Source organism: Scyliorhinus torazame, chromosome 7 (genome assembly GCF_047496885.1).
Source record: "Scyliorhinus torazame isolate Kashiwa2021f chromosome 7, sScyTor2.1, whole genome shotgun sequence".
Taxonomy (NCBI): Eukaryota; Metazoa; Chordata; class Chondrichthyes; order Carcharhiniformes; family Scyliorhinidae; genus Scyliorhinus; species Scyliorhinus torazame.
Window position 1 is genome coordinate 230316847 of NC_092713.1, and position 27409 is coordinate 230344255.

The window sequence follows — 27409 nt, forward strand, 5'->3', positions numbered from 1 at the left end:
TGCATGGCAGATGCAGCATATGTGGATCAATGTAAGGTTTTCCACTTTGGTAGCAAAAACGAGAAGGCAGATTATTATCTGACTGGCTATAAATTGGTAGACGGAAAGGCACATTATTATCTGAATAGCTATAAATTGTGAGAGGGGTATGTACAACGAGAGCTGGGTGGCCTCGTACACCAGTCGCTGAAGGTAAGCATGCAGATGCAACTAGCAGTAAAGGCAAAAATTATATGTTGACCTTCACAACAAGAGGATTAGAGTACAGGAACAGGGGTGTCTTGTTACAGTAATACAGGGCCTTGGTGAGGGCATACCTGGAATATTGTGTGGAGTTTTGGTCTCCTTATCTGCGGAAGGATGTACTTGCTATATAGAGGGAGTGTACAGAAGGTTTCAACTGATTTCCTGGGGTGGCGGGACTGGTGAATGAGGAGAAATTGAGTCCATTAAGATTATATTCACTGGAGTTCAGAAGATTGAGGTTGGATCCCATAGAAACCATAAAATTCTAACAGGACTAAGCAGGGTAGATGCAGGATGGATGTTTGCAATGGTGGGCCTGCCCAGAATCAGGGAGCTTAGTCAATGCATCAGCGGTAAACATTTAAGACTGAGATTAAAATAAATGTTTTTCACCCAGAGTGGTGAGCCTGTGGAATTCACTAAAACGGGAAGCAGTTAAAATGAAAATAGTGTTTTTCAAGAAGCAGTTAGATCTAGCCCTTGGGGCAAAGGTAATCAAAAGATATGGGGGAAGGTAGGATCAGGCTATTGAGTTGGATGGTCAGCCATGATCACGATGAAGCAGGCTCGAAGGGCCGGATGGCCTCCTTCTCCTATTTTCCATGTCTCTACATAATTGTGTTGTGAAAAGAGCTTCCTGAATATTTAAAACAAGTGTTGTTGTTAATGTTTGGGTTGTTTTGTGACCAACCTGCAGCCATTTTATCACCTCGGAGTAAATTCTAAAATTGATATTCTCAATCTACTCAGCATTCTGAATAGACTGAGATCACCACTGGCTGCTGGATGCATTTCATAGAGACATCCTTATATTTCAATGGAGAAGCCATTCAAATGCTTTTTTCCAGCAAAGTACATTAGAGCAATCTAAGTGCACCCAGAACAAATTGCACTCATTGTTACCAGCTCCGCTTATGTTAAATGCGAGTGTATCTCAAAATCCAGAAAGGTAATTGGAACACTGAATCTTAGTGGTGTATATTTTTAATTTTGTATAATGTGAAAAAAGATGTGCAAAGCAGGGAGGAATAGTCCAGTTATTTTGAGATCAATTAATAAAGAATATTTATTAACTTAAAAGAAAAACACACAAGAAAGACTATAATACACTATAACAGTACACTTAACTACACTGATGGCTGTACACACAGTAGAAGTTACCCCTTTGCTCCCAACTACCTAAGTTTCCTGAACTCTGAGGCACCCCTTGTTCCCAAACAACCAATATTATGTAATTCGCTTGAGCTAAATCCAGCAGATAATTACCACATACAAGTTATTTATCCACATTTGGCAAAACTATCTTCAGTTTCAGCAAAGGCGTAATCTTCTCTGTTCGAGTTTTTGATTTTAACCAGCTGCTCTTGGCAATAACTTGTTTTCAGGGGAGACTGTTTTCTGCAGCAGGTTTTGGCTCCGATGGTACAATAATAATCTTTATTAGTGTCACAAGTAGGCTTACGTTACATTACAATGAAGTTGCTGTGAAAATTACCTCGTCACCACACTATGGCGCATGTTCGGGTACACTGAGGGAGAATTCAGAATGTCCAAATCACCTAATAGCACATCTTCGGGACTTGTGGGAGGAAACCGGAGAACCCGGAGGAAACCCATGCAGACACTGGGAGAACATGCAGACTCTGCACAGACGGTGACCCAAGCTGCGAATCGAACCCGGGTCCCTGGCGCTGTGAAGCAAGTGTTAACCACTGCCTCTACTGTGTCCCTTTCTCCAGTAATTGTGTTATGGATATGTCATTCTTTCTTTTGATGTTGCCCACCCTGTGGACCTGGCTTTTGAGCATACAAGTGCCAATTCTCTTATCTCTCCACTTTAAAGTTACCTCTTATATACCCCATGTCACCCAGGTAACCGCTTGCTTTTCTCACTGGTGAGCTAATTCGCATTTCAAAACCCCTTCAGACAGTTGCCCTCATCAATTCCCCTTTTTATTTTATTTTCATCCCAATTTCATTTTTAAAATTTTAGTTTTCTCCAAGTCTTAACATATTGAGTATCTTTCTTTGGGTCAACTTAGTCAACCTTTTCATAAGTAAAAACATGGTCAACATTTGAGGAAATAAACTAGATAAAACTGTGAAGTTTAGAAATGTACTGGAGTATTATGTTGTGGTATTTGTGCGGATTATTTGGCAGAAATAGGGTACTTGAACGATTCTCATCTTTGACGTTTTGTTCTTGTAGTGTCATATGTGGAAACGGGATGTTATAAAGGCAAAATATGTTACCTTGATGTCAACGAAGAATTTGATTCTCATCATTTTTATCACCATCCCTATGATTCAGCTGCTTAACATGTACCGATTCAGCTGCTTAACATGTACCAATTCAGCTGTTCATTTGTGTTCCTAAAATTTGGCAAAATCTGACTTCTCAAAGGGTTGAGGAACTGATGATCAATGTTTTTATTCTTTTAATGTACAATGGTTTCTAATTCACAAAGGTGGCTAGAAGTTAAAAAACAAAACACTCTTTCCGTTCACCATTGCTTCCTAAAATAGCACCCACGTTCTTACACCATTGCACTTAATTATTTTTACAATTAATGTTTAATATTTCTGTGCCATTACAGTCTAACTTGCTTAAAGTTGGACTGTCTTGTTCCTCTCCTGGTTGATTTGACGAGCGTTATTAATATACGATGTGCATGTTCTCTACATAGAATTTCGATTGCAATGAGGTATGAAGCTCTCAGTAATTGAGAAAGTAAACAAACAGAGTCGAGGACAACTGCTTGAACTGGAACTGCAGAATTCCAGGTCTGAAGGAAAAGTCGACAGAACATGTTGACTTTGAGAATGTCCTTTAGAATGGACTGGATTTGTATTCAATATGTTTTTCCTCTGCCCTCTGACCAGACAATTAGTGTAATGCTCTGTCATGTTTTTGGTTCAAATACATTAGTAAAAACCTTTTACCATTATGCGCTTCCTCTGTCTGCCACATCTCAGCAGTTTCCTAATGGTTGAGGTCACACAGGTGACAGGACACATATATTTATACTTCGTGAGCTTGTCTAGAAAGCAATATAAATTAACATTGTCTTTCTGTATATACAAGATCTTGCTAATGATCCTTGCACATCTAATCCTTATTATGAGGCATTGCTTTATAAACAGTTGATGAAAGTGATGGTAGAGGGTGGAGGAGAGAGATTTTAACCAGCAGGGGATGGTGACGGCGGTGAAGGTTTGTGCAGGGGTAGAGAATGAAAAAGTACGAGTGTATTGGCAACCCGACATGAAGCTGCTGCATTTGGCCAATGCACAGGAAACCCAGGTCACTCGGCGGGTCAGCAATTTCAACATAGAATGGCGGAGGATTTACCTGCCAGTGCTTGGGTTTCCAGACTCTCCGAAAACACTCGGGGCCCGGAAGACCAGAGTACGGCCACGGTTGATGGAGCTGGAAAATGGATGTGCTAGGAAGTCTGAAAATACTGGAACAGGATAACTGCCTCTTTGTCTAAATGAAGGGCCTTAGCTCACAGGACTTGTTTTGAGAGGGGATGGATGATACAGAGCTCCAACCTGAAGGAGGTGGCATTCCCAACACTGATTACAGGCAGAGGATAGGCTGCCTGGACATGACTGAGCAACAGTGTCTGAGGAGGTGAGAGTTTCTGAGTAGGATGTTGGACCAAGTGGGCACACATTGCCAATGGTGGTCAAAGTCACCACTGACCTGAATTTCTTTGCCCTTGGCTCCTTCCAGGAATCTGCTGGTGACGTCTGGAGGATTTCACAATCAGATGCCATGTTTGTCAGGGCCACCACTTACATCCACTTATCATTGAGGAGGTCAGACAGAATCGGGGGTTCCTCGAATTTGCTTCAATGGCTAGATTCTCATAGGTTCAGGGCGCGATAGATTTCACAGTTCCAGTGATCGAAATACATTCAGATTATGCTGGAATATTCATTAATCAAAAGTGATTCCATTCCATTATTGTTCATCTGGGGCGTAACCACCTGACTCTTATTATACATGTCTTTGCAAGATATCCAGGCAGCCTCGGTGATTCCTTCATTCTGTGCCCGTCGATTCTACTGCAGATCTTCCAAGCTGACTCAGTGATTGGCACATTTGAGATGATGGATACTTTATAAGGACATGCCTGATGACAACAAGCCCTGCAACTGGTATAGAGAGGAAATACAACAGGTGGCTGGATTCCCAGGAAAAACAGGAATTGGATCTCGCAAGAGGAAAGAGTTCAAAAGTAATTTTGTCCAGATGATCGCATGAGTGTTGTGTGATATCTAATTTTGCCACCAGGTAACTGATCCCTCCCCCCATCCACCCCATTGCCAATGGCCCTGCACTCCAACAGACTGTTAGTTTCTAGTGCCGCTTCTTCCATATGGTCATGGTGGTGATTATTGGAGGACTTCTCTCAGTTCTCTGCCTGTCTCTGGATTTCTCTTCATTTGTAAGGAGAGACGGCAGCAGGTTATGAATATGAGAACTTGATTGTGATGAGAGGATCAATGAGAAAATTTGTGGGGCAGTGACTCGGAGGAAAGGGTGTAAGATGGCCATGAGGTGAGTGTCAGCGTTGACTGTTCAGTTGGGGATTTGTGGAGGTGCCTGGAGACAGGGGAATTGATGGAGCAACAAGTTATGATGTTCTGAGGAGTGTTTTGGCGGAAAAGGCTGAGGAAATCAGAGTGACGATCTTGGCACTGCAATGTGACATGCCGCTAACCTTTCCTACTGTAATGGCATTGCATTTAAGAATGTGGGGAAAAATACAGAAATCTGATGGATCTCCTTGCAGCCCTGAAATTGTAAATAGTGCTTTATATTGGGGATCTCTTAACCCGAGCAATCACACGCTGAAAGAGACGGTGCTGGAAGGGAACTTTGCAGGTGGAAGAGTTTGGGATACTGTTAAACTAGCAATTGGCCTAGCGATTGGCCTTTGTAGCCAAGATTTTACTGATTTCTTTAACAGATGAGTGAGCTCTGCCTGACACAACAGAAATTGAATAAAATGTGAATAATGAATTAGCTACAGTTCATTTAATGAAGTTGAGTTTCATTGGGGACTTTTCTTGCTCTTTGACATTTGTAAATCTGCCTTTTTTGTGGGACGGCATGGAAATTTTACTGCAGTAAAAACCATCATTTATACTAATTCAGCAAGCAATCTGTGGTCATTTTGGTGTGTTTAGATGGGCATACACTTCAGGCTAGTTTTCTTTGATCTCCACTACTTAGGGTGTCTGATTTCCCCTACTCTGTGCCAGTATTTAACAATAGTCAGACTGAGTATGTTCTTATGATCCCCGTGGAGCCCAATAAGTTCCACTAAGCTAGTCGAATTACCAGAAACGGACTGAAGGATCCAAAGGTAAGTTTTCAAATTGTAAGACTTGTACTGTAACAAACTCAAAATATCTTGACGAAACACTCAAAAGGCAAATTGAATTCTAGAATACAGATCTGTTTCCCCCATTTAACTTTTAAGATGACAGGAAAACCCTGCCACAGTTTTACTTCACTCTGTCTCTTAAGTAGAAACTTTATTCTCTAAGAACCAACCTAATGCTATTTCTGGTTCCCAGATGCTTGTTTTGATTTCCTTTTCTAGTCAGAACTTCTATTCCCCAAATTAATATTCATGGTAACTGTTACACTAGAGATTACCTTCTTTAGCCAAAGTAGGCAAATCTTGCTGTCTTGTTTAATTCCGCACAAACCTGCGGTGCGATTTAACAGGAACATGTCTCAATTCGGGCGCGGTTGGCAGGGTGTTTCCTGACGGCCGTGGTGGCGAGATTGCAGCCCTCATTCAACAGTACTTAGTACCGGAAATGAGCCCCCAAGAGCTTGTCGCCGTTACTGACTGTCTCGCCGTCTGACAGACTCTCGCCTCGGGGCTCGCCGCTAACAATGGGGAGCTACTTTTAAGTGCTCCCTCACCACTCACTCCAGTCAACACAAAAGCTTGGCAGTGCGCAGACCTGCTCCTCGCTTTGGCGAGGCCATCTGGCCAGGCTTCCCGATGCCGCCAATGAGAGACGGGGCATCCTGTCCCCCCCGAGGAGTTGGAGGGCCACCTATACCTCCTGCGAGGCAATGGCAGCGGCTGTTAGTGTGGCCAACCTGATTTGGGCTTATTGTCACATGTACCAAGGTACAGTGAACAGTCCATACAGATCATTCCATACATGAAAAAAACATAGGACATATGATAGATGCACAATGTAAATATAGACACAGATATCGGTGAAGCATATGGAGTGTAGTGCTGCTCAGTAGATAAGGTGCGAGGAGAGAGAGATCGGTCCAGGCCATAAGTGGGTCATTCAGGAGTTTGGCTAATAGCGGGGAAGAATCTGTTTTGAATCTGTTAGTGCGTGTCAGACTTCTGAATCGTCCGCCCGATGTAAGAGGTTGGAAGAGAGAATAACCCGGGTGGGAGGGGTCTTTGATTTATGCTGCCGCTTTCCCAAGGCAGCGGGAACTGTGGACAGTCAATGGATGGGAGATGGGTTTGTGTGATGGACTGGGCTGTGTTCACGACTCTTTGTAGTTTGTTACGGCCTTGGGTCAAGCAGTTGACATAACAAGCTGCGATGCAGCCATTTGGATGATTTCTATGGTGCATCTGTAAAAATTGATAAGAGTCAATGTTGACTTGCTGAATTTCCTTAGTTTCCTGAGGTAGTATAGGTGATTTCTTGGTCGCCGCGTCAACATGGGTGGACCAGGACAGATTTTAGATGATGTGCACATATAATGAAGACTAGCATCCAATGTCAGAAGAAGACCAGCTACCTCCACCGAGCTGTCCCTCCCCACATCCGATCTTCATGCTTGTTCCTCTGCACCTACAGCACAGCCGCTTCATCTCTATTTGCTGTGCCCATACATGCCATCTGCTATAGACCCGTCTGACCTATCAAGCGCGCTGCTCAAAAAGTCACCACTTTGTCCCCGCAGGAGAACATAGCTCATAATAAGCGTTAAAGGGTCAATATGGCAGGCGGAGTACCAGAGATCCGAGTCTTCACTCCCTATGAGAAATGGGCCCTGGAAATTGCATGGTTGTCCGGACGGAGAACAGTTACTGACAGCGAGATTGGCCTGTGCCGCAGAGGTGAGGACCCATTGCCCCTTCACCCAGATGACCTATCTCAAGTGTTTCTCACTTACCACATGTCCATTGCCTCACAGAATCTCCATCTGATAGGGCTGGCCCATCCAGAGGCAGGTGGACATTGCAGAAGCACTGCAGAGCATGTCCCAGTCACTGAGGATCATCGCTGAGGGTGTCAACACCATGGTGCAGACAATGGGGAGCAGAACAGGATGGCACGGCGAAGCCAGTGACAGCGGTAAGTCAGCCGTGGCCCTCTGGCTCCAGGCCCTCGCAGGCACGTCAGCCAAGGGCATCAAAGGCCACATGCCCAATCTGTAGCTAGGGGGAATGGAATGTCAAATGTTCATAAGTAAAACAGCAGCCTCTGTCACGTTAAACTTCGCAGCGGGCCTGCACCCCCACCCCCTGTTGACCGCTCCCCTCCCAGTCTCCAGGGCACAGTGGTCCAAGATGCAGACCCCATTCAGGTGATGGGTGTGAGCGCGCTGTCAGCAGAAAGACCAGAGTCGGACTTTGGCATTAACTGAGGAGCACCAGAGCTTACCTCGCAGTGAGTGAAATAACACTCCTGTCTTGTATATTGACCCACTGATGGTGCGGGCACAGGTCTATCATTCTGGGGTGATGTTACAGACTGTGACAGGGTGGGGCGGGTGGGTGGATAGGTGGTGGGAGGGACACCAGTTGAACATTCAAGGAGTGGAACCCCTTCCTGTTATGCGCAAGGTGGCATGCATGCCATCAATTACCCCCTAGATATGGGGCATCCCGGCGATGGTGAAGTGTCCTGTAGCCTGGGCATCTTGGTGGGCTTGGTCCAACTCCAATTTGATACAGTCTGCCGCCCGGACATACAGGGCATCCGTGACCTTGATGGTGCTGTTGTGGGCTGTAGCTTGTGATATGCCGCACAAGACCCGCTTGCGTCCTGGAATGAACCGGTGGCATAAAGATTCAGGGCTGCGGTGACCTTCATGGCCACCAGGAGTGGGTGTCCTCTGTTTTCACGGGTTCCATATCTGCGAGGACGTGGCACGGTTGCCACCTTGTCTCTTTGTTCAGACAGAGTCTCTTGCGGCACATGCTTTCCGACATCTCCTCGAAAGACCAACGATGCCTGTACACCTTGGGCCATCACTGCCGTCCCTCTCTGGGTTCCTCCTTGGCCTGATGGGAGACTGGATCTTGAGGGTGTGCAGTGGCTCCCTGCACATGCGTGCCACTTACAGTCTGCGTCAACGCTTCTCAGCCATGAATGCTGCCGCCTTCTCCGGGATCCATCTGCCTGGGCTACGACCAGCATTTCAAGGGCATCACCTGGGTACTGACACCACTGTCCATTTTGGTTTCTATAAGGAATTGGAGAAGACGATAGGCTGATAAATCAGTTAATGCTTCCGCCCTGGGACCCTCAGATTCCCCAAACCTCCCACACCCTTGTGTGTCCTGCCTTCTCTGAGTGCCAACCAGCGAGCCAGTTGTGCTGGAAAACCTTGCTCTGCATACTCCCGCCGAGCACAGCAAGAGCCCCTAGACCCCTGCCAGGAACATTGGGGAGACCGTGCTCACGTGCCCTCCCCTGATCCACACACTTGCCCTTTTCTTGCGAGGATATTCCGAATGCTAAAGCTCAGCTCTTAGTTTGATTGTTGGCTGCTGTCTCTATGGTGCTGATGCTTCTCTACGTCAGGCAAAGTGTTCAGGCTTCAAAGTTTGATTGAAATGCATTACAACAATCTTCTGAGCTCGGTGTTCTAGGACCGAGCAGAGGCAGCACGGTAGCATTGTGGATAGCACAATTGCTTCACAGCTCCAGGGTCCCAGGTTCGATTCCAGCTTGGGTCACTGTCTGTGCGGAGTCTGCACATCCTCCCCGTGTGTGCATGGGTTTCCTCCGGGTGCTCCGGTTTCCTCCCACAGTCCAAAGATGTGCAGGTTAGGTGGATTGGCCATGATAAATTGCCCTTAGTGTCCAAAATTGACCTTAGTGTTGGGTGGGGTTACTGGGTTATGGGGATAGGGTGGAGGTGTTAACCTTGGGTAGGGTGCTCTTTCCAAGAGCTGGTGCAGACTCGATGGGCCGAATGGCCTCCTTCTGCACTGTATATTCTATTCTATGGACCCAGGTATGTCAGAACAAAATTGTCCTTCTTTTCCAGCTATAGAAAAGGAAGGAAACAGCAAAACAGCCTCCAGGCGTCTGCTGCCACCAGCAGGAGCAAGCAGCAAACCCAACCTGCAGCAGTGAAATGCTCTCACAATTAATAACGCCAATTCCTCATTCGCAATAGCCTGCAGCTGTGAAGCTTAGAGGCTGCTCACAGTCAAAGGGAGTTAAAGTGACCGTCAGCATATAATGAAGAACAGGGTTCTGTCTTGGATGTATTTGGTTGGACAGGTAGCAGTTGTAGTTGCCCCTGTCATGGGCATCCACAATATTTAAAGATGACCTGAAAGCCTCACACAATAACTCCCCTACTAAGCCCCCCCACCCCCAAAGCATTAGGGCAGCAGCTCGAGTGCCCTTGAGCTGCATGCCCAAAAATGGAAATGGCTGCTCGCCTCCTAGGTTCCCCTCAGCAACCGTTGTGCCAGAGTACTAAACAAAACATGTGCAATTTCTCACTTGGGAGCCATTTAATTCCCAGGAGGCCGTTACATTCAACGTCAATCATGCTAATAATTTGAAATTATTGCAAATTGGGTTAATGATATGCTCACCACATTTGGGAGAGATCTGGAACTCGCCATCGAGAGTGGGCCAGGTAGACGGCAAATTGAATCACGTGGCTTGAATCTTGATTTTGAATCCCGCTATTTAACTGGCGCACCCAGATCCACAATGGGTGCAAAACAGTGTTAAATCGTGCCCTCGGTCTTTTCAATCAGAGCATGGGCTTCCGTCTGCATTCCATATTGTGAATCAAGAAACAGGCTCCCTTCAACACATTGCGCGCTCTCTCTCAGATATTTGCGGACCGACCCGACTGTGAGGCTCAAGGATATATTAGGAAAACCCTGTAAGCTAATATTACTGAGACTTTCTATAGCTGCCCTCTCAGAAAGCCCACCTCCATGGCAACATGAATCACAGGGGCCTTGTATCCATGCAGAAATGCTAAGTAACAGTCTTCTAAACGTCTAACACCATTCCACTTGGAATTACATAGACAATTTAGAGTAAGAGATTTTATAAAGTTTGAAATTCCAACATAATCCCTTGAAACTTGGAGCCTAAAGCCTGGCTTCTCGCTCCTGGGTCAGGAGCACAGAGTCGGGACATTTCCTGGTTCCACAAACCTGACCTGGTAGAAAGTGCCCCAGAAAGTGGATTTTTTTTGTTGCATAGTGACAGGGTTCTTTGGCTGTGTGACCTTGGAATGAGTGCAGAGGTTCTGGTGGTGGCAGGCTGGGTGGAAGGCCATCCTCTGTGTTCCATAAAACAGCCTTAACCCCTCACACCCCTCAACCTCCAAACATTCTGTTATAACCTGCCTGCTTACCATTGGCTGGGGACTAATGACAATTCCACAATCCTGTGGGAGTATGAGCTTCCCCATTGAGGGGGCGGAGAAATCATTTGCAGACTCGCTGTATAAATAAAGCTGGCAATATATATATATGTTATTGTAAATAAATGTTATTTCTTTGTATCCTTGAAACTCGTGCTGGATTCTTCGTGGCCCTCACAAAACTGGCGACGAGGGTTAAAGTGAATAGCTGTCTACACTGCTGAAGCCACCTCCCTGGATTTTTGTTGGATACAGGTTGGAAGTTGTTTTCTGTTACACCATGCCTCTGCACGGACGTTTGGATGTTTTTGATGCTGCGCTGGAAAGCTGGAACCAGTATGAACAATGGATGCGTTACTATTTCTGGGCAAACACTATCACTGAAAACGAGCGCCATGTGGTCATATTGCTCACCGCCTGCGGCCTGCTTACGTTTGGGGTGATTAGGAGCCTTACGTACCCAGCTGCGCCGGACACCAAAACGTTTGATGAACTTGTGAATTTAGTGGGGTAGCATTTTAACCCAACCAAGTCCACGATAGTCCAACGTTACTGGTTTAATACCGCTGAGAGGACCCCAGGAGAATCCCTTGCCGACTTTCTATCCAGGCTACGCAGGATTGCGGAGTACAGTGACTATGGTGAGACCTTGTCAGAAATGTTACGCGACCGTTTGGTTTGCGGTATTAACAATGCGGCCACCCAGAGAAAGTTGTTAGCTCAGCCAACATTGACTTTTCAACAGGCCATTCGAATAGTATTGTCCCGAGAGAGCGCAGAACGAGGAGTGCAGGAGATACAGGGAATGGAGGTGCATGCCTTGGGGCGCAACCCTTTCCGTCCAAAAACATCCCCCGCACTCCTGCGGTACCTTGGGCGAGATGACGTCCGGATCGACGCCAGTGGCCGTCGGACATTCCTCCCAGAAGGGAGCCTTCTCCAGAACCAATGGATGAGGAGCCATGTCCGTGTCAGACTTGTAGGCGCCGACCCCGTCGCGGACGCCGGTCCTGGGGGCGCCGTCGTTCTGACCGAAACTGGGACCAGCCCAGGGGCCGTACCTTCCATGTGGATGAACCTGCGGCGACTACTCCTGAGGACGTGGAGACGGAGGACGACTGCCTGCAGCTGCATTGTGTGGCAGCTCCCCGTGTGGCCCCCATTAAGGTGACAGTACGGGTCAATGGCCACCCGCTTGAGATGGGAGTTGGACACTGGCGCAGCGGTCTCCGTGATCGCCCAGAGGACATTCGACCGCATCAAGCAGGGTATGCAGACCCTTACATTAACCGACACACAGGCCAGGTTGGCCACCTACACGGGGGAACCATTGGACATTGCAGGAACTACGGTGACCCCTGTTGTTTATGGACGCCAGGAGGGGCGTTTCCCACTTAACGTGGTGCACGGCCATGGGCCCAGCCTGTTGGGTCAGGACTGGTTGCGCCATTTGTGCTTGCAGTGGCAGCACATCCTCCAAACAGTTTCTGGAGGGTTGACTGAGGTGCTAGGACGTTACCCAGATGTATCCAGCCCGGTTTGGGGAAAATAAAAGGGGCCGTAGCCCGTATCCAAGTCGAACCAGGAGCCACGCCGCGCTATTTCCGGGTGCGCCCGGTGCCTTGCGCCTTGCTCGAGAAGGTAGAAGGGGGGGCTCACTCGTTTGGAAACTTTGGGTATTATCAGGCCCAACCGTTTCGCTGACTGGGCAGCACCAATTGTACCTGTAATGAAGCCAGATGCCACAGTTCGCTTGTGCGGTGACTATAAACTTACAGTGAATACGGCTTCCCGACTCGACGTATATCCAATGCCTCGCAAAGAGGATCTCAACGCAAAGCTTACATGTGGACTCTCGTTCACAAAATTAGATATGAGTCACGCCTACTTACAGTTGGAGCTGGACCCTGCCTCCCGACCACATGTAACGATTAATACACACCGGGGCCTGTATGAATATACACGTTTGCCCTTTGGGGTATCCTCTGCCTGCGCTATTTTTCAATGCATTACGGAGTGCATTTTGAGAGGTTTACCGCGTGTCGCTGTCTACTTAGATGACGTTTTGATCACCGGGATATCGGAGCAGGAACATTTGAAAAATCTGGAGGCTGTCCTTCGACGCTTTTCGGAGGCTGGAGTCCGTTTACGTCGCACAAAGTGCGTCTTTCAGGCGAACAAAGTGGTCTACCTGGGTTATCGGGTGGACCGCAAAGGTTTGCACCCTGTCGCTGAGAAGATGTGCGCAATTCAACAGGCCTCCGGCCCGACTGACACTTCGCATCTTCGTTCTTTTCTCGGCCTCGTAAACTATTACGGGAAATTCCTCCCCAATCTGGCAACTATGCTGGTCCCGTTGCATCTTCCGCTAAAGAACAATCACACCTGGGTTTGGGGTCAGCCGCAAGAAACAGCTTTCCGGCGGGTAAAACAACAATTGTCGTCGTCTGGGTTACTAACCCACTATGATCCTGGAAAGCCTTTGCTCGTCACATGTGATTATCATCGAATTTACAGTGCAGAATGATGCGTCCCCGTATGGTATTGGGGACGCCCTGTCCTACAAGATGGAGAACGGGGCCCAGCGGCCGATAGCGTTCGCCTCCCGCACATTGACTGCAGCGGAAACAAAGTACGCGCAGATCGAGAAGGAGGGCCTGGCAGTGGTCTTTGCAGTCAAACGTTTCCACCAGTACGTGTATGGCCGCCACTTCACTATCATGACTGATCATAAGCCTTTGCTGGGACTTTTCAGAGAGGATATGCCAGTACCGCCCATTGCTTCCGCACGGATCCAGCGCTGGGCTTTGTTGCTCGCTGCATACGAGTATTTTCTGGAGCACAAACCAGGAACACAGAGAGCGAATGCCGACGCACTGAGCCGATTGCCTTTATCGACCAGCCCAACGTTGACCCCCACGACCGGTGAGGTGGTTGCAACCCTAAATTTTATGGACACCTTGCCTGTGACGGCATCACAGATCCGTGAGTGGACCCAGACAGAGCCAGTCCTGTCAAAGGTTCGACAGATAGTCCTGTATGGTGGGCAGCATAGACAGCTCCCAGGCGAGTTGCGGGCATTTTCCTCCAAGCTGTTAGAATTTAGCGTGGAAGACGGCATCCTCTTGTGGGGGACGCGTGTGATTGTCCCGGAAAAAGGACAGGAGCTGATACTAAGAGACTTGCACAATGGGCATCCAGGTGTGACCAAAATGAAAATGTTGGCCCGGAGTTATGTTTGGTGGCCAGGCCTCGACACCGACATTGAGAAGGTGGCCCAAAACTGCTCCATTTGTCAGGAGCATCAGAAGCTTCCACCAGCCGCGCCCCTACGTCACTGGGAATGGCCAGGGAGGCCTTGGGCGCACTTGCATACAGATTTCGCCGGCCCTTTTCAAGGATCCATGTTCCTTTTATTAATTGACGCCCAGTCTAAATGGCTAGAGGTGCATAAAATGCTGGGCACAACGTCCTGCGCAACAATTGAGAAGATGCGTTTGTCTTTTGGTACACATGGCCTCCCCGAGGTGCTGGTCACGGATAACGGCACTCCATTCACCAGTGAGGAGTTTGCGAGGTTCATGAAGATGAACGGCATATGCCATATCCGCACTGCCCCTTATCACCCGGCTTCAAATGGGTTGGCGGAGCGCGCAGTGCAGACATTCAAACGAGGCCTAAAGAAGCAGTCTTCCGGGTCAGTGGACACGAGACTGGCTCGCTTTTTGTTTTCGTATAGGACCACCCCCCATGAGGTGACTGGGGTAGCTCCCGCAGAACTCCTAATGGGCCAGAGACTTCGCACCCACCTTCGTATGGTTTTCCCGGACATTGGCACAAACGTACGCCGCACACAAGAACGACAGGGACAGGGTTTTTCTTGGCATCGGCCGATTCGGCAGTTTGCGCCCGGTGACCCAGTGTTCATTCGCAATTTTGCTGGTGGTGCCCAGTGGGTCCCTGGCGTAATCTTTCGCCAAACAGGCCCTATATCTTACCAGGTGCAAGCCCAGGGTCATCTCCAGCGCAAACATGTAGACCACGTTCGGTCCAGAAGACTATCCCTTCCAAAGATTCCTCTCCCCCGGAGCTCATTTCTACAGGCGCAGAGATCAGAGACAATGGAAGGTAGTCCTCTCAATCTTCCTCTGGTGCCTCACTCAAAGCCTGCACAGGTCGTTACAGAACCGCGCGGAGATAGAGACGCCTAAATGACAGAGGCAGCAGACTCTAACTCCGAGATGGAGACACAGGATGCATCAGAGGGGGAATCCTCGAGCCCACGGGCCGTGGATGTACAACCGTTACGCCGTTCATCGCGGAAGCGCCGGTCTCCGTCTCGTTACACGCCACCTGATCCAACGCCTCGTGCAAATGGTGTCCGGCCTATGGCAAAACGTGTGCGACGCCCTCCTTCGCCAGGGTCTTCGGTGGATTATAGAACATTACAGCGCAGTACAGGCCCTTCGGCCCTCGATGTTATACCGATCTGTGAAACCACTCGAGCCCATCTACACTATTCCCTTATCGTCCATATGTCAATCCAATGACCATTTGAATGCCCTTAGTGTTGGCCAGTCCACTACTGTTGCAGGCAGGGCATTCCATGCCCTTACTACTCTCTGAGTAAAGAACCTACCTCTGACAGCTGTCCTATATATATCTCCCCTCAATTTAAAGCGCTCACAGTATTGTGACTTAATACATGTTTGGACTTTTGGGGGGGGGAGGGATGTTATAACCTGCCTGCTTACCATTGGCTGGGGACTAATGACAATCCCACAATCCTGTGGGAGTATGAGCTACCCCAATGAGGGGTCTGAGAAATCATTAGCAGACTCCCTGTATAAATAAAGCTGGCCAGTTTGGAACCAGCAGGAAGGAGTAAGCAGCAAGCGAGGTTGCTGCTGTTGTGTGTGTATATATATATGTTATTGTAAATAAATGTTATTTCTTTGTATCCTTGAAACTCGTGCTGGATTCTTCGTGGCCCTCACAAAACATTCCCATGCTCCATGACCCCACCCAGTTCCCATTGCCATCCCACATCATGCATCTCATGCCCTCCTTGCCAATCCATGTCTCACTGTTCACCCCATGACCCCATACCCTCATTATGCCATTATGGCCACCCTCAATGGTCAATCATACTCACCATGCCACCTCTCTGAAGGACTCTGCAAAGTTTAGGCCTGCTCTTATCCGGTCTGACCTGCACACGTCATGCAACACGCACCCGAGTCACTAAAAGTAGACCTGACTGGTGATTTCTATGGGCAGTTGTCTCTATTGTAATGCGCATGCACAAATCCCGACCTGTGCCCACTCCTGCCACCGCAAAAATGGTAGGTGGTGTGTACGGATTTTAGCTTCTTCCACGATTTCCACAATCACGGAGAGGGTCTCATTGTGAGTTGAACTCCGGAATCTGGCCCAACTCAGTCGTACAGTGTCTTTACTAAAGATTGCAACAAGAGCTGAAGTTTGATTTAGCATTATAAATCCTGACGGTTATGTGACCAGATAGATTCTTCCTTCATATCTCTATTTTTGGCCTCAACTGCCTAACATATGAATGTTGGTCCTGACGATGGGATCTAATTGCAATTTTAACTTTTTAAAAAAAATTTAGAGTACCCAATTATTTTTTCCAATTAAGGGACAATTTAGCATGGCCAATCCGCCTATCATGCACCTCTTTGGTTGTGGGGGTGAAACCCACACAGACACGGGGAGAACATGCAAACTCCACACGGACAGTGACCCAGGGCCAGGATTCGAACCCGGGTCCCCAGCGCCGTAGGCAGCAATGCTAACTACTGTGCCACCGTGCTGCCCTTGCAATTTTAATTTGATAGTCCGACATGCATTTGTTTTTATTTAAAAATACCCTTCTGGCTTTGGGGGGGTGGGGTGAGTATTCTTCTTGTCAGCTCAGTAGAATAGATAGAAATGTATAGAATAGATAGTGAACAGTGAGTCCAGAGTGGGTAAGTAACGTCAACAATTGTAAATGTCCACCCACTTAATAATAATAATATTATTTGTTTTTTGCTAAAAGAGTTAAAATTGTTTGTTTGAGACCCCTGGAAAGTAAATAGTGTAAATTAATCAATTATAGGTTGCTCGTCTTGCATGACTGAACTTAAAAATAGTCATTTAAGTTGAGAGTCCCTCAATTTTTGACAGTAATACTTAAATAAAAAATTCTACTGTTACAATACAGTAGTCTGCAGTTCTTACTGAACTAGTTAGCAGTGAATGCAACCAAAATCCACCAAAATGAACTCTAAAAGTCACAAAGAATTTATGTACTGTTGTCTCTGAAATATTAGTTTTTATATCCTTAATTTTGTTTATTCATAGATGCTGATTTTTCCGCTTATTGGTAAACTAATTTGTAGGTATGAGGCAAGGAAATTAAATATCAAAATTATTTAAAATTGAAGATGAATGAATGATTTAGCATAGTTAAAACTAACAATATTATTGAATTGTATTCCACAATTAAAGAAATTAAGGCTTACCTTTTTATGTAGCATCTGACCATATCATGCCATGCAACCCTTCATTTTTGAGTTGGATTAGAGGTGTTAAAAACCCTGCTGATAAATGCGGAAGTATCCCAAATCTCAGAAGGGTAGCTAGGAACACCGGTTCTTAGTGATGGTAAACTGTGAGAAAAATATGTGAATCAGAGAGGAATAGTCCAGTCTTTGTGTGAACAATTAATAAAGAAACTTAAAAGAAAAAACAGACAACAAAAAGGATTATAATACATTACAACACACGTCCACTGATGGCTATATACACAGTATTACAGGAAATTACCCTTGGTTCCAACTACCTACATTCCCTGAACTCCGACGCCCCTTTTCTCCCCCCCAAAACATTCAATATTGTATAACTTTACGAGCTATCCAGCAAATAATTACCCCACACAGGTTATAAGGCCACGTTTGGGGAAAATCGACTTCAGTTTCAGAGAAGATGAAATCTCCTCGGGTTTGATTTTGATCCTAACCGGCTGCCTGTTTAGCATTAACTTGTTTTTGGGAGACTGTTTCTGCAGCTGGGTGTGGCTGATGGTAGCTAGGTCTGTGTTTGTTTCTGTCTCCCTTTTTTGTGCTACAGTCATTGTGCTACAGATGTACCATTTTTCCCTTTGATGTTATCTACCCTGTGATGTTGGTTTTTTAACATATGCTTGTCAATTTCCTGATCTCTCCACTTTGAAGTTAGCTTTTCTACACTTCCATTGTCTTCCCCAAGTCACCTAGGTAAACACTTGCTTTTCTCACTGATATGCTAATTAGCATCTCCATATCTCCCTGTTTTATTTTCTTTTATCACAATTTTTTTAATCCTTAATTTTCCCCAATTCTTAACACCACACAAGTGCCAGGGAATGACTATCTCCAACAAGAGAAGATCTCTCGTCCCCTTGCTATTCGATGGCATTACATTCCGTGAATCCCCCACGTACCATGGACGTTGCTAGCCGTATAAATACTGTGGCTGCAAGAACAGTTGAATAGGTAGGAATCTTGTGGCGAGTAACTCATATCCTGACTCCTTAAAGCTTGTCCATCTTCTACAAGTCAGGAGTATAATGGAATTCTGTCCACTTGCCTGGATGAGTGCAGCTCCAACAACACTCGAAGCTCGACCCCATCCAGGACAAAACCGTATGTTTGATTGCTACCCCTTTCACAAACATTCAGTCCCGCTACCGCTGACAAACAGTGGCAACTTTGTGGATCATCTACATAATGCGCTGGAGGAACTCCCCAAAGTTTCTTTGGCAGCACCTTCCAAATCCATGAAGAACCATCAAGAAGGAGAAGAGCAGCCTGTACCTGGGAGCCACCACCACCTGGAAGTTCCCCTCTGTTCTAACCCGACTTTACGAGGTTGGAACAGTTAACTTCCCCGTAGACCTTGCCAAATATGAGCTCCCCCATTAAGGGGGCAGGGGAGCTCTAAACAATGTATAGTTGCAGGATATATAAAGCCAGCCAGTTATGCATGGGCAAAGGAGAGACCCAGTTGGGATCTATTGTGTGATGTATATAATAGTGATGATAAATAAACTAAGGTTCCTTTGGTGTGGTCTCACTCATGGCCTTATAAAACCCTCCAATTCACTCACCATCCTGACTTGGAAGTATTTTGTCATTCCTTCATTTGTGCTGGGTCAAACGCCTGGAAGTCCCACCCCATCGGCACTGTGGGTGCACCTATACCTCTGGGACTGCAGCCGTTCAAGAAGGCAGCTCATCGCCACCTTCTCAAGGGAAACTAGGGATGAGCAATAAATGCTGGTCTAGCCAGCACTGTCCAAATTCCATAAATGAGTAATTTAAAAATCGAGGTTTCTCTTGAGGGCTACTCATCGGAATATTGCAATATTCTACCCCCACAGATTGATGAGAATTGTGTCTACACTGGTGGTACATCGCACAATGAATTCCTGATTTGAATCATGGAACTGTGTGAAATTTCCAAGAAAAGACTCCACCAGAAGATAGCTGCCTTGGAAGCTGGAATATTGCCACCTCCCTAGTGCTTGCTTTTGCTGGATCTAGGAAGGGCGTAACACTAAATCTCATTATTGTCAACATTGCAAAACGGGGTAAGCCAAGTCCAGAAAGCACACACTTATTGATGGTATTGAAATACAGTAGGGCTACATCAAAAACAGGAACACCTTGTATTTACATAGTGCCTTTTAATGTGGAAAAATATCTGATGGCACTTCAAAGTTATAATGGAACAGAAATAAATCGCGAGCTTACAAAGGAAACATTGGAACAATTGGAGAATTTTAAAAATGGGCTTAAAGGAAGTTCGGGAGGTGAGTGGCTGAGCTGTTTCAGGAGGAACCTCCAGCATGTAGTGCGTTGATGGCTGATGGTGCAATTAACAATGAGTGAAGAGAGAGGGATGCATCAGACCAGAAATGGAAGTGAGAGATGCTGACTAGAATCTGAGGAAGAGAGAATTATCAGGCTCACTGTGTTGGTTAGGGATGGCAATGCATGAGAGCATGAAGGGATTTAAGCAAGAGGCTGAGGGTTTCAAATTGGGGATGCTAGGGAACCAAGAACAAACATATGTAAGGTAAGTTAAAGTCGGCATAATCCCAGATGACCGTAGGCTGCTTTCCCCTTTTTGAGGGGGAGAGCTAATTGGTGGTGGTTTAACCTGAGGATCACCAGAAGTCAGCGAGGGGCAATGTTGAGAAGGCGGGTCTTCATGAATAACCTCTGAGTGATGGGTAAACAGAACTTAGTGCATGTTGGACAAGAGTTTTGAATCAGCTAAAGTTGAAATAATATGAATGGGAAGGCTGCCAGGAGAGCCCTGAAATATCTCTGCCTTGAGGTGACAAATGATGAGTATTTCTGCAGCAAACGGGCTAAGGTCATCTGTTGAATTCAATTTGTGTTTCGATAGGAAATGGAGTCAGATATGAACACCATTGGTTTATGATATCATCTGAACCTTGCAGTATTATCACTTCCCAGTTATTTCTTATTATCTTTTAACACTTCCTGTGTACTTATTTGGAAATAACCTATGTACTTGCCGAATATAATATGAAAAACTAGTTGTTGAGTCGTGATTGAGAATTTAACCGTTTTGTATATCATTTGTATACTGTGTTGCAATGCGATGTGCCTGCATTATACATGTCATAGTGTCAAGAAGGTCCACAGCACAGAAAAGGCCCTTTGGCCCATCACATCTGCGCTGGTCAAAAACAGCCACCTAAGTATTCTAATCCCATTTTTCAGACTTTGGCCCATAGACTTGTATGCCTTGACATCGCAAGTGCATATCTAATTACTTCTTAAATGTTATGAGGGTCTCTGCCTCCACCACCCTTTCAGGCAGTAAGGTCCAGACTTCCAGCCCTCTGGACAAAGTTTTTCCTTGCATGCCCGCGGTGCGGTGGCACAATGGTTAGTACTGCTGCCTCACAGCGCAAAGGACCCCGATTCAATTCCAGCCTCGGGTGACTTTGGAGTTTGTACGATCTCCCTGTGTCTGCGTGGGTTTTCAACAGGTGCTCCTGTTTCCTCCTACAGTCCAAAAATGTGCGGGTTCAGTGGATTGGCCCTGCTATAATTGGGATAGGGCGAGGTGGACACTCTCTTAAATAGGCAAAGTGCTCATTCAAAGGGTCGGTGCAGAATGGGCCGAATGGCCTCCTTCTGCACTGTAGGGATTCTATGATTCTAAACCTCCTGCCCCTTAACTTAAGCCTATGCATGCTGGTCATTGATTCTTCCACCAAGGGGAAAAGTTTCTTCCTCTCTACTCTATATCTATGCCCCTCATAATTTTATACGTCTCAATCATGTCCTCCCTCAGTCTCCTCTGCTCTAAGGAAAACAACTTCAGTCTATCCAATCGCTAGCTATCATAGTTATCTATCATAACTAAAACTCGCCAGCCTAGGGAACATCGTGGTAAATTTCCTCTTCACCCTTTCCAGTGCTATCACATCCCTCCTGTATTGTGGATTCCAGAACTGCACACCATACATTAGCCGTGTCCTAACCAATGTTTTATACAGTTCCAGCATAACCTCCCTGCTCATAAATTCTATGCCTTGGCTAATAAAGGCAAATATACCATATACCTTCTTAACCACTGTCTACCTGCCCTGCTATCTGATAGGACTAGTGTACATGCACACCAAGATCCCTCTGATCCTTGGTGCGTCCCAGGGTCCTGCCATTTGTCATGTATTCCATTGTCTTGTTTGTCCTGCCTAAGTGCATCACCTTGCACTTATCCGGATTGAATTTAATTTGCCACTGATTAGCCCAGCCTGTCTATATCCTCCTGTAATCGAAGGCTATCCCCCTCACTATTCACAATCCCACTAATTTTCATTTCATATCCGCAAATGTACTGATCAACGCTCCTACATTTAAGTCTATAAATTATGAGTGAATATATATTGTGTGTATATGTTTGATAGGTGTGTATATAAATGAATATATATGTTTGTGTGTATAATCAAATATAGGTCAGATCAGTAGTTTTACAATGGGGGAATAGAATGCAAGGTGAAAATGTGTTGGCTCAGTGAGCCGCTGGAGAGAGAATGTATATTTTACTTCATTCCAAACCAATGGAGGAGACCTGTATTTTGATATATTTGGTTCAAGATCTCAATTTGGACAGATTTGTATTTATTTTAAACCGATGAAAAGAAACATTTCATCTCATTGCTTATTGAATATTTGCAGGCCCTCATCCGACTACCAGCCCATATCTCTCAGTGCGATGAGGTTCTCCAGTTCTTTGAAACAAGACCCGAGGACTTAAACCCACCTAAAGAGTGAGTATATTGTAGAAAATGGCACATTACCCAGTATTATCATTGAATTATTAAGACAATGTATTCGCAACACTGTGAAACCCAGGGTCAGTATCTGAAGTTGGAAAATTGACACACTCTTTTGTTCTGCCTCGATCATTTTATCTGTACTTTAAAATAAATTATACATTTTGCTCAGGTGGAAGAAGTCCGGTAAAAGGTTCCTGCCTCCTGATCATCATTCAGTGACTCTTGCTTAGTACTGTAGACATCAGGTGAAAGTCTAATGGGTTCAGCTGTGATGGTATCCAGGATTCAATAACCTGTGACCAAACACTCACTTTCTAAACTCCCATGAAGAATAATCACAGTGACGATTTATTTTCGGTTGCCAAATGTCCATGAAACCCAGCTGGAGTTGACATTTTTGGGAAAGGTAAAAGTGAGTAGATTGGCAAAAAAAATGAATTAAAAGAAATCAACAGTTGCTGTTCTTTATAGTACCCCTGGTTCACTCCACTCAATTCTAATTTTTTTTGTGAACTATTTCATATTTCCCCAAGTACTCTGAGCTCAAATATTTATTTACCTGGATTATCATGACTTCGCTTTCACCTCCCACGATTGGTAACTGGTGACCATGGAGACTTGGGGTTCATATTTTCACGTCCCCATTTGGCTGGAATAGAGGAAGGAGGCAGGCAGTTGCAAAACAATTAGGGTGCTGTCCTGTGGTCGGACATCCTATTTTTCTTCCGGCATTGGTGATGTCCATCCAGGGTGGGGACGAGCGTGGATCTCCGAATTCGCTCATACTTCTAAACAGGCCATTTAAGCTCATTGATGGGTTGTTAAAAACCTGCTTCAAGGTACTTCGGTGGCAGCCATGCGATAGACGGCTGTGGACGGGCAGCACGGTAGCACAATGGTTAGCACAGTTGCTTCACAGCTCCAGGGTCTCAGATTCGATTCCCGACTTGGGTCACTGTCTGTGTGGAGTCTGCACTTTCTCCACGTGCCTGCATGGCTTTCCTCTGGGTGCTCCGGTTTCCTCCCACAGTCCAAAGATGTGCAGGTTAGGTTGATAGACCATGATAAATTGCCCTTAGTGTCCAAAAAGGTGAGGTGGGGTTACTGGATTATGGGGTTACGGGGATAGAGTGGAGGTGTGGGCTTAAGTCGGGTGCTCTTTCCCAGAGCTGGTGCAGACTTGATGGGCTGAACGGCCTCCTTCTGCACTGTAAATTCTATGATTGTGTGAAATTCTATACCTGGTGGCTCCTGCGTTGGGAAACTTTTATTTTGCCCTGAAGATCCCAATCAGACCTTTGAACACGGTACTGAGGTCCCGGCTCTTGCCTCTAGCGGCGAAGTCAGTCTTTTGGGGAGGTCCGACATGCACGCAACCAAAATGGGAGAAAATAAGCGGCTGCAAGCAGACCGTGAAGCACAAGGCGCGATGGTGATGGGCCCGGAGTCGCCACTCGGGCCCTATGGTCCACTGCTCACCTGGTGGATTTTGAGCAAACTCAATTCCAAAAACAGAGGTTGGAAAACCTTGACAGATCTGGTAAAGGTCATTTATCCAATTAAGGCGGCAGTGGAGAGAGTTCAGCAGTGACTAGAGGCTCGGGGTGCTACAGAAAATGGAGGAGACTGTCGCCGACCACGAGGACCGGCTGGCCTTGTGGAAGCACAGTTTTCCTTGGTGGTTGATGGCTACAAAAAAGTATGTGACAAGGTTGATGGGTTGGAGAATCGCGAGCGTCAGCAAAATACCCGAATAGTGGGTTTTCAGAGGGCTCGCAATCTTCGGAGTGTGGCGCACAGATGCTGCAGAAGCTGGCAGGTGAGAGAGTTTTCTGTCACCCTCTCGAGTCGATTGTGTGCACACAGTGCTGAGGAGAAAGCCGAAGGCAGGCGAGCAACCAAGGGCAATGGTGGTGCGATTGCACCGTTTCCTCGACGAGGAAAAAATTCTGATATGGGCCAAGCAGGTGAAGAACAGCTCCTGGAAGGGAACTGCAATCAGAATATACCCTGATTGAGATCCAGAATAGGGTAAACGCCGAGCCGGATTCAATAGGGCCAAGGCGATCCTGCATTAGGGAGGTGAGAGATTTGGAATTCTGTATCCGGCTCATTATGAATCACCTTTCGTAACCAGGAGCACTTTTTAGATACCCCAGAGGAGGTGGACAAATTTCTTCCGGACCAGGGGATTGGGAACCTGTAAATATGTTGAAATGTGGTTGTTCTGTGCTGTTGGTACTATTGTTGATAGTTCGGTTGTGTACTTCTGTATCTTTACGTCCCTCTCTCTATAATTCTCCTTCTTGTTTTCCTTTTATTGAGGTGTGTTTGATGTTCTGGGTTTGGGGAGATGTGGAGAGCGGGATGGTGGTTATTTTTGATTGGGTTTGGGTTATATGGTGGGTTCAGAGTAGTCGCAGGCCTCGTGTGCGAGCCTCCATACTGATGTGAGAACCAGTAATTGGAAGGGATGTGGGGGACGGGGTGGAGTGAGGAGGGTAGGTTTTGAATATTGAATATTTTGAATATTTCTTTTTTGTTTAGTTTGAGGGAGGATGGCATGGGATGGAATGGGGGAAGGGTATGGGGAAGCTGACAGTGTGAGTAATGTTAGGGCGCTAAAGATATAGAAGTCAGTGACCGTGGATGCCTCATGTGGGCCCCAAGGGTTGCGATGACAACCTGAGGTGATTGACTTAAACAAAAATATGGCTGATTCTCTGGGGGGGGGGGGGGGGGAAGTGAGGCGCCCTCTCACTCGATTGGTAACTTGGAATGACCAGAGCCTAATGGACCTGTTAAAAGTCGTGCGTATTCACCCATTTGAAGACCTGAGGGCGGACTTGATGTTTCTCCAGGAAACTCACTTAAAGGTGGCTGATCAGACAAGACTAAGAAGGGGGTGGGTCATTCAGTTCTACCATTCAGGACTTGACATGAAGATGAGAGGAGTGGCTGTGTTAATAAACACGTGGCTTTCAGTGAGGAGGTTGCTGCTCTGAATGGAAGATTCGTGCTGGTGAGCTGAAGGTTGTCCTGTGCAATGTGTATGCCCCAAACTGGGATGATGTGGATTTTGAGAGGTAGGTTCTTTCTTGATACCAGATCTGGATACACACCGATTGATCCTCCGGGATACTTCAACACAGCCTTGGTCCCAGAGCTGGACCGCTCGTGCTCAAGATCCGGGGGGGATATCAGCGATGGCGGGCGAGCTGTTGAGATTCACACAACCTATGGGAGGCCTGGACCGTGGTGTTTTGAGAGACCTAGGAAGAGGGAGTTTTCTTTCTTTTCACATGTTCACAAGTGTTATTCCTGGTTAGACTTTTTTGTTTTAAATAAGATGCTGATTTCACAGAGTGCCCAGCGTTCGTGGTGTCTGACCATGCTCTGTACTGCGTAGACTTGCGGGTGGAAGAGCCAGTGGAGACTGGACGTTGGCCTCCTTGTGGATAAGGGAATGTGTGAGAGGTTGGAAGGGGCCATCCGTAACTATATGGATCAGAATGGCACGGGGGCGGTCTCTGCCGGGGTGCTGTGGGAGGCACTGCAGGTTGTGGTAAGGGGAGAGTTCATCCCAATCCAGCCTCTCAGACAGGGGATGGAGCGGGAGGAGCAAACTAGATTGGTGGAGGTGATTTTGGCAGTCGATCGTAGTTACCTGGAATCACATGATGCACTTGTCAAGGTGTGCCAGAGGCTCCAGATGGAGTTTAATCTGGTCACTTCAGATAAGGTGGTGAGACAACTACGCAGAGCTAGAGGGTTTGTGTCCGAATACAGAGAGAAGGCTCTAAGGATGCTTGCCCACCAACTGGGGAAGCAGATAGCTGCTAGGGAAATAAGCAGACTGAGTGATGAGGGGGTGGGGTGGTAGCGGACCCGGTAGGGATCAATAACATTTTTAAGTCCATCTATCAGAGACAACACCAATCGGGACCTCGGTCAGGGGATGAATTGAGACGGCCATTTTTGGATGATTAGAGTTTCCGAGGATAAATCGGGCGAGGACGCAGGGTTGGGGGCTCCTATAGGTCTCTGGGAGGTGTTGGGTTGTGTGAGTTTGATGCAGTCAGGAAGGCCCCGGACCCGGATGGATTTGCAACCAAATTTTACAAACACTTTGATGCATTGCTGGGTCTGTTAATGGTGCAGATGTACGATGAGGCGCTGGAGAAAGGTGTGCCCCCCCCTCAACGTTGTTGCTGATCTCCATTTCCCTCATCCAAAAAAGGGATAATGATCTAGAACAGTGTGGTTTTAGGTTCGGACAGGAATTCATGGACTGGGTAAAATTGTTGTTCAAAGCCCCAAAAGCAAGTATCTCCACTATCCACGAAATAGGGTGAATTAGAGTCAAATTAGTGAACAGAAAGAGAAAGAAAGAAATGGAAAGAAAGATCAGATTAACTGAAATAGAAAAAGGAAGACGGAGAAAAACCATACATTTTTTTAAAATTTCAATTTATGGTTACACCCACACAAAACTCCTTATCCTGAGTTTTGTGTGGGTGTAACCATAAATTGAAATTTTAAAAAAATGTACGGTTTTTCTCCGTCTTCCTTTTTCTATTTCAGTTAATCTGATCTTTCTTTCCATTTCTTTCTTTCTCTTTCTGTTCACCAATTTGACTCTAATTCACCCTATTTCGTTTTGCCATTACATTCTCTTCCCCAATCCTGAAATCTCTTTAGTTAACTAGGTTGTTGGTCCATTCATTCACCAAGATCCCAGAGGCCACATTGCTCATGCCATGTTGTTTTCAGCTTGCTCTTCCAATCACTTATCTTTCAATTCAAATTTATTTTGGACTGAGTGAGAATATGGTGCACTTTGAGATACCAAATTGCAGTAAACTCTCGGCCAAATATGTTGAACGTACAATTTCTTATTGTGGAATCAAAGAAAAGTAAAGAAATAGTGATTTTCCGCACTCATTAGTAATTCTGGAAAGTGGATTTTAGTTGCATTTGAAATTCTGGCATATTCATTCAAAACACCAGCATTCTCCATTTCTGCATGAGGTCACAGGAAGGTCACCTTACACAAACTGCTGCGTTTTCAACCTAGGCTTAGTTTCTTAATTACATTTCAGTTCTGTCTGAATCAGCCTAGGATTACCTCCAGATTCTCGAGATCC

At 46.3% G+C, this 27409-nt stretch overlaps 1 protein-coding gene across 3 annotated transcripts in view; it reads left to right on the forward strand.

Moving 5' to 3' along the window:
• sh3pxd2b (SH3 and PX domains 2B) overlaps positions 1-27409 on the forward strand; it is a 386931-nt gene that overhangs the window by 219402 nt on the left and 140120 nt on the right. For all 3 annotated transcript variants that reach the window (XM_072512130.1, XM_072512131.1, XM_072512132.1), the window contains one exon: positions 22162-22253. In XM_072512130.1, the coding sequence (XP_072368231.1) occupies positions 22162-22253 (92 nt within the window). The remainder of the gene's footprint in view (positions 1-22161; positions 22254-27409) is intronic.